Source organism: Podarcis tiliguerta (genome assembly GCF_965153285.1).
Source record: "Podarcis tiliguerta genome assembly, chromosome: 10".
NCBI classification, from domain to species: Eukaryota; Metazoa; Chordata; class Lepidosauria; order Squamata; family Lacertidae; genus Podarcis; species Podarcis tiliguerta.
Genome location: NC_139543.1, coordinates 9,143,305 through 9,157,110, shown reverse-complemented (window position 1 = coordinate 9,157,110; position 13,806 = coordinate 9,143,305). Strand labels below are relative to the sequence as shown.

Below are 13,806 nucleotides of genomic sequence, written 5' to 3'. Positions count from 1 at the left end.
GTCAAGCTTGGCCCTCCAGCTGTTTTTGGACTACAACTCCCATCATCCCTAGCTAACAGGCCCAGTGGCCAGGGATAGAATAGAATCATAGAATCATAGAGTTGGAAGAGACCACAAGGGCCATCGAGTCCAACCCCCTGCCAAGCAGGAAACACCATCAGAGCACTCCTGACATATGGTTGTCAAGCCTCTGCTTAAAGACCTCCAAAGAAGGAGACTCCACCACACTCCTTGGCAGCAAATTCCACTGTCGAACAGCTCTTACTGTCAGGAAGTTCTTCCTAATGTTTAGGTGCAATCTTCTTTCTTGGAGTTTGGATCCATTGCTCCGTGTCCGCTTCTCTGGAGCAGCAGAAAACAACCTTTCTCCCTCCTCTATGTGACATCCTTTTAAATATTTGAACATGGCTATCATATCACCCCCTTAACCTCCTCTTCTCCAGGCTAAACATGCCCAGCTCCCTTAGCCGTTCCTCATAAGGCATCGTTTCCAGGCCTTTGACCATTTTGGTTGCCCTCCTCTGGACACGTTCCAGTTTGTCAGTGTCCTTCTTGAACTGTGGTGCCCAGAACTGGACACAGTACTCCAGGTGAGGTCTGACCAGAGCAGAATACAGTGGCACTATTACTTCCCTTGATCTAGATGCTATACTCCTATTGATGCAGCCCAGAATTGCATTGGCTTTTTTAGCTGCCGCATCACACTGTTGGCTCATGTCAAGTTTGTGGTCAACCAAGACTCCCAGGGATGATGGGCATTGTAGTCCCAAAACAGCTGGAGGGGCAAGTTTGGCCACCACTGCCCTAAACACTCCTTGGAAAGCATTTTTAGGAGACACTGCATATTAATGATCAACCATCTAATATTTTTTAACTATTGTAGATTTCTTTTTCTTACAATATCACATGGCACTGTATTTTATACAAGGTTCAGCTACAGATCTAAATAGTAATTCTGCCATGTTCAAATCAACCCACAGCTTGTTCTCATGCCTTTTTGCAAATCCCTGGACATATTCTCAGTTGGAGGCAGAGGTGATGATGTGATGACTAACAGTGCCTGGGAAGCCTTTCAGAGATACCGGTGCCTGGAGAACAGCAGGAGTGTTGTTAAAACACCCATGACTGATGTTTGCAGGAACATCATTTTTAGCATCTCAGCCTTGCTGCATGAGACAGCATTAGGTAAGTAGATGTAACTGATTATTGAACTAAATTTCACAAACTGGGATTGGGGTTAACTAGGAGGAAAAGGCAGTAGCCATGTTTACTACCAAAATAGGTAGCCATCCAGATGTTGCTGGACTCCATTAGTCCAGCTTGCATGTCCAGTGGATGAGGGCACTTGTAGTCCAACACCACTCACAGGGCAACAGGTTTCCCAGCCCCTGTTAAACTTAGCATCTGAACAACCCCATTGATAGAAGACAGGACCCTGGGTAAATATATCTAAGTGATTCATAAATGAAATTATTATCATCTCAATCAGAAATAATATTTAATATCTGTCCAATCAGGTTTATGCAGATCAGTTCTTTACTAAATCATTGGCACCTTGCATAATACTATTGCTGCCAAGATGGCCCACACTTGTGCATTTTCCACTCCTGCAAAACCTGTGTCTTTCCCTGTTTCAGCTTGCCAGTGTGACCCACAAGGCTCATTAAGTTCTGTTTGTGACCCTAATGGAGGCCATTGCCAGTGCCGGCCAAATGTTGTTGGAAGAAGATGCGACAGATGTGCTCCAGGCACTTTTGGATTCGGACCTAGTGGATGCAAACGTAAGTTGCTGCTTTATTCTAATCAAAATGTCGTATGTTGCTGCTCTTTAACCCTTACCAAGTAAGTTTGATTGAAAGGAATAAGGAAAATCCCTTGAGCCCCTTTGTTTCAGTATACAGTGGTGCCTCGCAAGACGAAATTAATTCTTTCTGCGAGTTTTTTCGTCTTGTGAATTTTTCGTCTTGCGAAGCACGGTTTCCCATAGGAAATGCATTGACGGTTTCCCATGGGAATGCATTGATGGTTTTAAGAAAAAGGCGCAAGACGTTTTCGTCTTGCGAAGCAAGCCCATAGGGAAATTCATCTTGCGAAGCAACTCAAAAAACAAAAAGCTCTTTCGTCTTGCGAGTTTTTCGTCTTGCGAGGCATTTGTCTTGCGAGGTACCACTGTACATCTGTAAGAATCCTTTAAAAAAATAAAACCTTCACTCTCCAAATATTTTATTTTTAAGTAATTTGAGGCTTCATGTCCTAGTGTCATCATAACTTCATGAATGTAAGCAATGTATCCAGTTTCAGTATCATTCAAGATGGATACCTATGTTCTTTTTAGCTTGTGAGTGTCATGTCCAAGCATCAGTTAATGCTTTCTGCCACCCGGAGACTGGTCAGTGCCACTGTTTCCATGGAATATATGGCCGTCAGTGTGACAGATGCTTGCCTGGTTACTGGGGATTTCCAAGCTGCCAGCCCTGCCAGTGCAATGGTCATGCGGATGATTGTGACCCCTACAGCGGACAGTGTTTTAATTGCCGTGATCATACCTCTGGCCACAACTGTGAAAGGTATGCCTTCTTTTTGGATTAACTGGGATAGTCGTTAAATGATATATTACTTTTCAAGCAAGATTTTATCATGCTGCCCTCTGAAATGCTGAGTTCAAACCCATTTACTTAGGCTGCACTTATTTTCAGGATATTTTGTACATCAGATGCACTGATCTCCACAAGCTACTCCTACCACTACTCATTTCAAAAGGATTCCTGCCTGTTGAATGGCTGTGAATCTTGAGCATGCACACACTTTAATTGGCACCTGTTGTATAGTTTTCCAGCTTGGCCACTCTGCCTCAATTGCCTATTCCTTTTTTATTTTTTTACTCGCAGAGAACTTAATTTTGCTTACATGGGTCCAAAGACTGCTCTAGGACTAGCACAGTTATTTCCAGAACCATCAGGAGTTTGGGGAAGGGGGGAAAGACAGCAAAGTAACCTTATTTGCAAGATCTTAGAAATGTAGCTCTTCTAAACTTTCTAAACTTTCAGCAGTGCACATTAGCTTGTGAACTGAAGTGTGTTTATATGATACCTGAAATAAATAGGTTTGGTTTGGCACTCCTTCCACTAACATCAAGGAAGAGCCAATGAAAACATCTGTAAAATAGTGATTTTACAGATTATGGAGGGCTGCAAAAAACCTGCTGAACTGTGTGCTATGGACTGTCACCAGCCCATATCAGATATGCAAATATATGTGTGGCAATGAAGGGGAGCTCGCTCAGGGTGAGAGACTGGGAGAAGAGACAGATGCTCCCAGGTAAGAGCTGGGAAGGCTCACCTTTTTCGATATGGGATAAAAGTTAAGGTATATCTATGAGAGAGGATCTTGTATTCTTTCTCTTCTTTTCGGTCTTTTTCTTTTTATTATTCTTTGTGTAGATTAGTTTGTGGGGGTTTTTTTGTATTGTGAGAATTTTAAATGAAACTTTACTGTAAAAATAATAATAAAAGATATGCAAATATATGTGTTCTATTCCTTGGGTATGCTTAACAGACTTTTATGTTGTAAAATTAAGGTGCCTTGGTGGTTATTATGGAGATCCTGTCCTGGGATCTGGGGATCACTGCCGTCCTTGCCCTTGCCCAGATGGGCCAGAAAGTGGCCGCCAGTTTGCCTCTGGCTGTTATCAGGAACGTTCTACTCTGCAGGTGGTGTGTGTCTGCGAGACAGGATATAAAGGTAAAATACCTTGTGAAACCAAGTACAGTGAATGCTATTAAACTGAAGCCGTTTCAATGAGCATACATACTTTGATTATCACAAAGTGTCATATTTTACACTTACAATTATTATTATTGTTATTTTATTAAATTAGTTGCTCAATCTTAGGAATGGTTCACATGTTAGTAATAATAATTCTACCATCAACAAATGTGCCATCCGCGTATGTGATGCTTTATAAATAATATGTGATGCTTTGTGCACCAAAGGCAGAGGCAGACTTTTGGGTCTCAAATTTGAGCAACACCCTGTGTGACACCAAAATTTGGCAGACCCATCCACTTCTTTCCCTCCATTCTTCAGCACAGTTCTTGGTGCCTCCGATGCTCCACCCCCAGTGCAACCAAATTGGTCATGTTCCCCTAAATCTGCCTCTGTTAAAGAGAAACTTTGAAACATTTTGAATGGAGCATAGACATAGCAACATATTAGGTTTCAAAATCTCTGGAAAAAGCCAGATTCTCAACCAGCCTAAGTAATATTCTCTCTTCTGGCATGTGAATTGATAGTGGCTAATCTATCTGAAATCTTTCTGATGGTTTTCTTGTTTGTTGTGTGTTAAGTTTCTCCAGACAAACTTCCATCCTGCGTCTTAGCACATACCTTGATCTTTTCCTCCCCTTTATCATGCTTTCATTTCTAGCTAATGTTTATGTTTGAGTGAGCTGAAGAGATTTCTTCTTCCTTTGATTTGGCTTGTTGAGCAGGGAGCAGATGTGGCGAGTGTGCTTCTGGTTTCTTTGGAAACCCTGAGGATGTTGGTGGAATTTGCCAGCCCTGCCAGTGCAACAACAACATTGACTCAACTGATCCGGAGGCCTGCGACAAGAAGACTGGATTGTGCCTGAAGTGCTTGTATCACACAGAGGGTGAAAACTGCCAACTGTGTAAACATGGTTATTACGGCCGGGCTGTTCAGCAGGACTGTAGAAGTAAGTAGGAGAAGCTCGCTGCTCCTGACCTTTGCAAGCATCACTTTTATTCTTTTAAGCACAAAGGTATTATTTGGTGCACTGGGAATTTGCAGATTGGGAGCATAATCCTTCATTAAAGGTCAACAGATAACTCAAACCTAGTTTGAATGGGGCACTTAAGTGAAGAAGAACTCCAAGCCTGATCTTGAAAAGATGAGGCTTTTGTGTGAGAGAAGGCTTTCTTGTTAGCTTTCATTGTTTTCTTCTTATCAGGAGAAAAGCCCAGGCCATTTCCTGCAGCCCCTCAGGCTTTGGCGGAAGAAGAGGGGATTGTCTTTTGTTTACAGAGACATTCCTGGTAAAGAGTAGAAGTGGATTTCTGAAAAGTCATAGGGGGAGGGGAGAGAATATGCACCATAACAAGCAACAATATTCAGAAATCCTCTTCTTCTACTCTTTGTTTTTCTGTTATATTTTATGCATCAGGCAGTAGTGAATAACCTCAGCTGATAGGTATAGAACTATATGTGTTAAGAAAAAGGCTTAAAAGTGTCTGTTTAAAAGTTTTATGCTGTGAAGTATGACCTAGAAACTAGCAGTGTTTTAATGTTTAGATGACTTCAGGTACGCTTCCATATCTATTAATCTTTTCAAAACAATCTCCTGAAGTAGATCGGTATCATTTCCATTTTAAACTTTGGGAATATACCATGAGAAATTGTTGCTTGCTCTGTGCCTGCTTATGAGTCCATGGCTGATGCAGTATTTTAATGCAAATCTCATAGTTCCTACCAGGTGGATAGTGGTTGTTTTGCTCCCCAAGAATGAAAGGCCTAAAGAGAGTGAGTTTGTTGGATCAGGCGATGTTCACAAATGAGAGAAGCTGAGCTTTTGAATAATGCAGAACTCTCCTCTAGGTAGTTGTGAGGATTCGTTGAGATAATTAAATTTTGAAACCCGACTTCAGCAACTTCATTTTGCTTTGACATGTACAGAGCAAGTGGGGGATCTGCTTATATTCTTGTGTCTGGAGCAGGGAAATGGCAGCTGCACATTTCTGGCTCTCTGCTGGAGACATTTATGCTTGGTGGGCCTCTTTTTCTCCAACCCCCCCCCCCCATACTAGGAGCTCATTTTCACACCATTGTATATAGCGGCCCACGAAACTCTCACCCTTCCTATAATCTTTTGGAAATATAAAAGTGGCTATAGAGAAATAAATCTAGTTTTACCTTGTTCTGCTGGGGTTGAGTTGTCCCAGCAAGACAGCAGCTGTGGTGTGGGTCTGGCCGGCAGCCTCTGCCCCTCAATCCCTTTCCGCCATGTGGAAGTTAGGTTGAGAAAAATGATCCTATTTGCACCAAAGGGAAGTTTTCCTCCCCCCGAAACTGGTTCTTGCAGATGTTTATTGTTTTTCTTCTTAGAATGAAGCAATCCTGACTAAAGCTATCCACTTATGCCAGGCATGTCCAAAGTCCATTGCGGGGGCCTAATTCAGCCTGCTGGTCAGTTTAATCTGGCCCATGTGGCAGTTTATTTCCTGGGGTAAAATCCTAAAAAACCTCAACAACTTCCAATTCTTAAAAAAAAGGGTCAACAACTTTGGTTGGCCCTTTGGTCAGCCCTTCACTTCATCAAATCTGGCCCTCTTTGAAAAAAATTTGGACACCACTGACTTATGCCAATGGGAGCTTTTCTCTAAGCCTAATTGCTGAGGGAAGCGGTTGCTCTTTTTCCGTGATGGTAGCATGATTCATGCTCCCTTCCCTGCACTCAGAGAAATTATGCTTTGGGGGTTGGGAGCAGGCAAGATCCCACTGCTGCCAATGGGAGCTTTGTTGCCGTGCCTGATTGCCACACAAGGCACTAGCTGATAAGGGAAGGGTTAACCCTTCTTTTCCCATGAACTCTTATTTTGACAAAATACCACCCCCATGTGAAGGAAAAGCAAAAGAGAGGAGGCAACCTTTCCTACCACTGGCTTTGGCCTTGCCCACCCTGATTGTGCAGCCTGAAAGAGATTATCCCCAGGGAATGTGACCCTTGATATCTCACAAAGCTTCTCCAAATCTGCTACAATACCTTCTTACATGTCGCAGTTTGATAGCATATTAATCACCCAAGTGTACTGCAACACGTTACATTGTCTGCTCTTTCACCCCCAGAGTGTGTCTGCAACTACCTGGGAACAGTGCGTGAGCATTGCAACAGCACTGAAGAATGTCAGTGTGAGAAAGAAACTGGCCAATGCCAATGTCTTCCTAATGTGATTGGACAGAGCTGTGACCACTGTGCCCCCAATACTTGGAGGTTGGCTAGTGGGACAGGGTGTGAACCATGTGGCTGCGATTCTGAACGTTCCTTTGGCTCATCTTGTAATGAGGTAAGAAAAGCTGATCGCTGTGGAGTCAGACCATTCAGGGCTAGCTCTGCTCTCCCACCTCTGCTACTACTACTATGACTACTACTCCTACTAATATTTTATTTATACCCTGCCCATCTGGCTGGGTTGCCCCAGCCACTCTGGGTGGCTTCCAACACAAAAACATAGTAAAACATCAAACATTAATAGTAGCAATCTGATCAGATATAAAAGTCACAATAACTTTAAAATAAACAAATTATATCAAACAAAGCAACATTCAACAATACATCAGAATCTAATAGTAAACAGTAAAATTAAACTTAGCACACTATCTCACATTTGAGAAGTTTAATAGCAGCAAGAACATATGATGTTGAGAATGGTAAGAATATGAGATAACAATAATAGTATGAGATCTAATGGTAGTGTTGGCAGTTTTATCTAATTTTTTTATTGCGTTTGCTTCAACTTGTATTCTGCCTTGATATTTCATCTGAATAGAGGGTGTAGAAACGTGTTTAGGAATTAAATAAATTCACATGCCACAGGGATTTTAAACAATCCAACAGAAAGCAACTCTGTGCATACTGAGCTCTGTGAGTTTTGTATGTACCAGTTTTGTTTGTTTGTTGCCTTAATATTGAGGAGCATTCAAATGCATGTTCTTGCGAAAGTCACACTATTTGAGTACAGTGGATGATTATTGTATCGCAGTGCTTGGCAGTATGACAAATTGCTTTGTATTAGTGTGGAGAGAGAATTTCCAACAGGTTATTTTGGCCAGTGGCCTTGTGGGCTGTTTGCTTTAGCTTGATTTGCCCGCTTACATAAATCTATAGCTGTTTGTTCTGCTGGCATCATTTTTACATGGTGCCTGCTGCCTGCAAAATCCTGTTTGGACCTGACTTAATTTACCAGGAGAATCAGGGTCCGGTGCATAAAATTGTCCTGCTCTGGGACATGGCAATCAGCTGTGAGTGGTGCTGAAAAGTTACATCAAGGATAATGTTTAAAATTTAATATCCCATCGGATGTGATGATGCTTTAGATGTTTCTTGAAGAGCTATTGCTGCAGCTGACAATAATGCAGACTAGCTATGACTTGTAGTAAAAACCCATTCATTTCGCTAATTCATTCATAATCACCTGATGATTTCCATAGAAGGTTGCATTAACAGTTGAAAACACTTCTCTACAGAGTTAGTGTGCCACACATTTGCACTTGGTATACAGTACTAGGAAGCTGCGGCCGACTGATCTGCTAACTCATGTTATATGCAGCAAAATACACACGTGTAATTGTCACACATAATGGGTTGCTCCCTAATTCTTACATGAAACCAAGAAACTTGCTGATATTTCAAGTTCCTTTTCTCTTTATTAATGTGACATTCAACCTGATTTTTCTATTTACTGAACCTTTGCAAGTATTCAGAGACCACAAAGGGTAATAACGGGAAGAGCATGCGCTCAACTCTATGTTGGTGTGGTATATTATGTATATTTGTGTATTAATTAATATGAACCATTGTAATTCCTTTGAAAATCTGATGAACTGTTAATACTAAAGGCCCTAATACAGCTACTTGAAAGTGTTCTTCACCATAAGCTTGAAACCCTGCAAGTAACTGATATGAAGTCGGAAACAGTGGAATCTATTGTTTAGCCAACTTCTGTTATTGTAAAGATATGAAAGTTACAGAGAATGCTTGGTGTGGGAGATCCATATTTTCAAAATGAATTGCAACCGAGGGAGAAGAATTTGAATTGACACTGTGGTACTGGAAAGGGCTTAATCCTTTCTCCTGTTCCACTTTTCCAATGGAATATGTCTTTGTGTGTGTGTGAGATCTTTGACCTACACTCTCAGCTGCAAGGGGAACATCCTTTCTTGGGGAAACAGTGCAAGAAGTACAGTGGTGCCCCGCAAGACGAATGCCTCGCAAGACGGAAAACCCGCTAGACGAAAGGGTTTTCTGTTTTGGAGGTGCTTAGCAAAACGAATTTGCTATGGGCTTGCTTCGCAAGACGAAAATGTCTTGCGATTCCTGGGGTTTTTTCCCCTCCCCCCCTTTTCCCCAAGCCCCTAAGCCGCTTAACAGCTGTTCGCTAAGCCGCTTAACAGCTGATCGCTAAGCCGCTTAACAGCTGATCTAAGCCGCTTATCAGCTGATCTAAGCCGCTAATAGCCTTTTAGCAGCTAATCCGCTAATCCCTTAAGCCTTTAATAACCGCTAATAGCCTTTTAGCAGCTAATCCGCTAATCCCTTAAGCCTTTAATAGCCGCTAAACCGCTAATAGCGCTAATCCGCTAATGGGCTTGCTTCGCAAGACGAAAAAAACCGCAAGACGAAGAGACTCGCGGAACGGATTCTTTTCGTCTTGCGAGGCACCACTGTATTGGTTATCTGAGTAGCCTCTTCCCGAGCTGCTATTGACTCTTAACAAAACTAACTGAGATCCTATCTAAGGATCTCCAGAGTCATGTGTACCATGTCCATAATTCTGATAGGTGGCCAGTTAACATTTTTAGCTCTTTTGACACTTAATGTATTGTATTGACAGATGGCTCTAGTGGCCTAATATAGTCCCTGTGACTTGTTCACTTTGTGAAATGCACCCTGTTCAGCTTATTTTTGTTGCGTTTGTTTGAATTAACAGTTTACTGGGCAGTGCCAGTGCATGCCAGGGTTTGGAGGGCGCACATGCAACGAGTGCCAGGAGTTTTTCTGGGGTGATCCTGGTGTGGACTGCCAAGGTGAGCACATTACTTTCATTGTTCTGCGTGCATTATTAGCCTTTTGAAGGAGCACTTCTGTATGTGAAATCTGCATGCGTTTCCCATATTGTAGCTTCTGCTGAGGTTGGGAGCCGAGAGATAATTGCCGATAGCTTGCCCTGTGCAAGGAAACAAAGCGGCATTCATATTGGCTCCCTCATGCTATGTTGCAAGGAATTAGATACACGAGAGAACTATGATTCTATAGTGCATTCATTAGCCTCTTCATGTTGCAATGTTTGTTACTATACAGCACTTAAAAAAGAAGCGCACTGATCTTGGCTGGCTTTTTTTTTAAATGCTATTTTTGTGAAGCTAAATTTAATTCTAGTAAGGGTTTGGTTTTGAAGTGGATTTTTGCAGCTTTGTAACAGAAATGGCAGACTGGCTTTAGATGATAGAGATTTAGATGTTATAGTAGTTGGGTTTTTTCATATTGTTAACAAAAATAATGTGAAAGAGTATTTTCAGTTTTTCACATGGGAGAAAAGTGTCTTCTCGTTTTGGTTCTGCAAGAAAAGCCCAGCATAGAATAAAAGGGGAGCAGCACCTAGGTGTATAAATAAATTAAGAACTCATTTACTGAGGCATGTTTTGTAAATATGCCTGGTAGCTTCAATTGCTATTCAAACCAGAACACCATACATTTAGAACTCATTTAATGCCACTTAAAGCACATGACTTATGCCAAAGAACTCTGGGCACTGTAGTTCACCCTTAACAGAACTACAGTTCCCAGCACCCTGAACAAAATACAGTTCCCATCATTCTTTGGGGAAAGCCTCTTAGGCTTTCACATTGTGCCGTTAACTATGGTGGTTGCCTCACCTCTAAAAGGGTACTGAAGAGCTGGAAAGGGTTCAGAAAAGGGCAGCCAAAATGATCAAGGGGTTGGAAAGGTTCCAACTTTGGGGTCTTTTTTGTTTGCAGAAAAGGTAAGTAAGAGGGGGCATGATAGAAGTGTATAAAAGTATGCACAGTCTTGAGAAAGTGATAGAGAAAAGCTTTTCTGCCTCTCATAAAACTTGAGCCCTGGAGTACCCAATTAAGCTGAGATTCAGGACAGATAGAATATAGTTCTCCATACAGTATATAGTTAAACTATGGAACTTGCTCTTAGAAGAGGTAGTGATGGCTACCAACTTGAATTACTTGTAAGAGGAGGATTAGACAAATTCATGGAGCGTAAAGGCTCTGAATGGCTACAAGCCACAACGGCTATGTTCTGCTTCCACTGTTGGAGGCAATATGCCTCTGCTGAATAGAGACTGCAAGTCTAGTAACTGCAGACGGTTGCACTCAGGTCCTTGTGAGCTTCCCATACACATCTGGTTGTTTCCTGGGAGAAGAGAGTGCTGAACCAGATGGGCCTCTAGTGTGATCCTACAGGGTGCTTCTTATTTTCTTAATTTCTGAAAAATTCAGATCTAGTTGTATTCGCTGGATTTCAAACCAATTCCTGCCTAAGTGTGTATTTGCGTGAATCTGGGTATTAGAAGCTGCATTTAAAAATGGTTTCCGCTGAATAAAAAGGCCCAAATAACTTCATTTTTTGGCATCAAGCATATAAAGGATTAGCCATTACACAGGGGGGAAATTGTGTTTAATGGATAGGCTGGAATCAGATCAGAATTCTGTTATCTTTCAAGACTAAATGACTTTGTTATAAGAGTCCAAATCCTACTGAATCCCCCAGATTTCCTCTTTCTGGAAGAGCATGCCTAAGAGACAAAAATACTGGTGAGCTTGGGATTTAGCATTAAAATAGGGCATATTGCCAGGAGCTTTTGGAGTATTGTTTTAAATTAAAATGCAGCTGTGGTTGTTTTAATTCAACACAACTGCTAATATTTGCATTGTATGTATTATTGAATAAAAACCTCAAGAACAGGAAGAAGAGATGGGGGAAAGTTTTGTACTTTTTGTTTTCTAACAATAGTAGTTACTGTAGGTAGGATATCTGAAATTTTCAGAAGTTTCTCAAAGGTGTACTTAGGTAGGTGCAGGTCTGTTTCTACAAAACAGGTTTAGAAAACATGTAAACACTTGCAAAACTCTAAAGCATCTCATCAACTGAGACCTGGTTCACAGGTATTCACAGGCTAGTTCACGGGTATTGTTTCTGTGACCTTCCAAGGTTATCTCAGGTTTCCAAGCCTGGTTTGAAAGGCAAGCACAAACCATAGATTGTTAGTTCAGATGTAATGACAAACGATGGTTTGCCTGGACTAGGAAGTAACTGACCCTGAACACACAAGGAGGAATAAAGCACTTAATTCTAGATTTTATAAGCTATGACTTGAAGGGTAGCAAACATTATGCAAGAACTATATTTCAGCTTGACTGCTGTTCAAAACTGTTTACATGTGAGGATATACAGCATTAGGTAAAAGAACCTGGAGCATACATAGTTTAATTTTACTGACACCATTAATTCAGTTCAGACCTATGTTTTTAGCTAATATATATACTATCTCAGCCATCACCAACCTGATGTTCTCCAGATGCTTTAGACTACAACTCCCATAAGCTCCAGACAGCCAGATGTCTTTCAAGCGTGTTTTTTGTCCTCCATTGGGAAAATAAGATGTTTTTTGTCCTCCATTGGGAAAATAAGAATAACAACCTAATGATTTTGCATAAACGTCATCATCTACAAGATGTCTGTGTGCTACAGGGGTTGTCATAGCCAAATGAGGGAAAAAACAAGGGGAATTTTGCACTTTGGTACGTAAGATAAGAGACTTGCAATGTCTTCATCATGTTCTATGGAACTTGGGTGTCCTAGAGATCCCGTTCAATAAGAGTTTTCTAGCTACATACATTGTAATTGTGGAATGTATGAGATTTGGCTTCTTCACATTTCTTATTAGGATTGTCTACTCCAGGCATCCAGATGTGCTACCTAGGGATTTGCACTGACGTTGGTTTTTTTAAAAAAACATTCCTCTATTCCACATGTGTATTGTTCTAACCAAGTACTGGATGATCCAGCAACAGTGTTCCCAAGTGTGTCCAGCACTAGGAAGTTCGCATGGGAATTTTCCAAGTACATGCTATCCTGATTTGATCCTCTAAAGAGTTTCTGAGGAGTATGGAATAGCTTTTTAGTGTTTATTCAATAGTCAAAAATAAAAACAAGAGAAAAATTGGGGGCGCTGAAGAACTGTAGCACACAGAAATTAGGTAGGAAATAGGATTGCACTCGATTCACTGCTAGTCATATAGGACTCATTTTTATTTATATATTTACTTATATTTTACTATTACATTTATATACCACCTTTATCTTCCAAGGAGTTCAAAGTAGGGTACATGGTTCTCCTTCCCATTTCATCCTCAACCCTGTGAGGTAGGTTAGGCTAAGAGATGGTGACTGGCCCAAGGTCACTCAATGAGCTTTCATGGTTGATTGAGGATTCAAACCCTGGCCCAACACTCTAACCATTACACCAGGGAAATGCCATTGTTAGGTTCTTTAGGGGCACTGAATCATTTACAGAGCTCCGTACCAGGTTGATTGGTTATCTTGACAGATTTATTTTGACATATAAGCAGAGGAGGGATCAAATAATTTATCACTTTTAATTCTTCTGTAGTTACCTGTTCATACATAGCACTAAATTATGGTTTATTCAACTACACACACACGTACGTATTAAAAGTTCTGTATTATCCTTGTTACAACTGGAATTTGGTCTTTTCGTATACCATAAATGAACATGCAATTTTGTGTTCTGTTTATTATATTCATAAAAATGCCTCTGAATCACAGACATTTGAGGCAAAATCCCAATGGCTTCAAAGAAAAGATATATATAAATGCCCATTCATTTCAGTGTGATCAGGATCGTGTGCTCAAAAACGAAACAAAAAAATAACTTGACATGCTAAAATGGATTGAATGTGTAATGTGATCTTGGGATCTTCAAGAGAAGGCAGCCATATACTGGTGGGCTTCTGTT

The 13,806-nt window shown here is 41.1% G+C and overlaps 1 protein-coding gene across 4 annotated transcripts in view; it reads left to right on the top strand.

Annotated features, from left to right (window-relative positions):
• The window catches only part of LAMB1 (laminin subunit beta 1), a 58,715-nt gene that overhangs the window by 28,623 nt on the left and 16,286 nt on the right, over positions 1 to 13,806 (top strand). For all 4 annotated transcript variants that reach the window (XM_083399281.1, XM_083399282.1, XM_083399280.1 and 1 more), the window contains 7 exons: positions 981 to 1,185; positions 1,638 to 1,781; positions 2,336 to 2,567; positions 3,578 to 3,741; positions 4,491 to 4,715; positions 6,863 to 7,080; positions 9,724 to 9,820. In XM_083399281.1, coding sequence (XP_083255407.1) covers positions 981 to 1,185; positions 1,638 to 1,781; positions 2,336 to 2,567; positions 3,578 to 3,741; positions 4,491 to 4,715; positions 6,863 to 7,080; positions 9,724 to 9,820 — 1,285 coding nt within the window. The remainder of the gene's footprint in view (positions 1 to 980; positions 1,186 to 1,637; positions 1,782 to 2,335; positions 2,568 to 3,577; positions 3,742 to 4,490; positions 4,716 to 6,862; positions 7,081 to 9,723; positions 9,821 to 13,806) is intronic.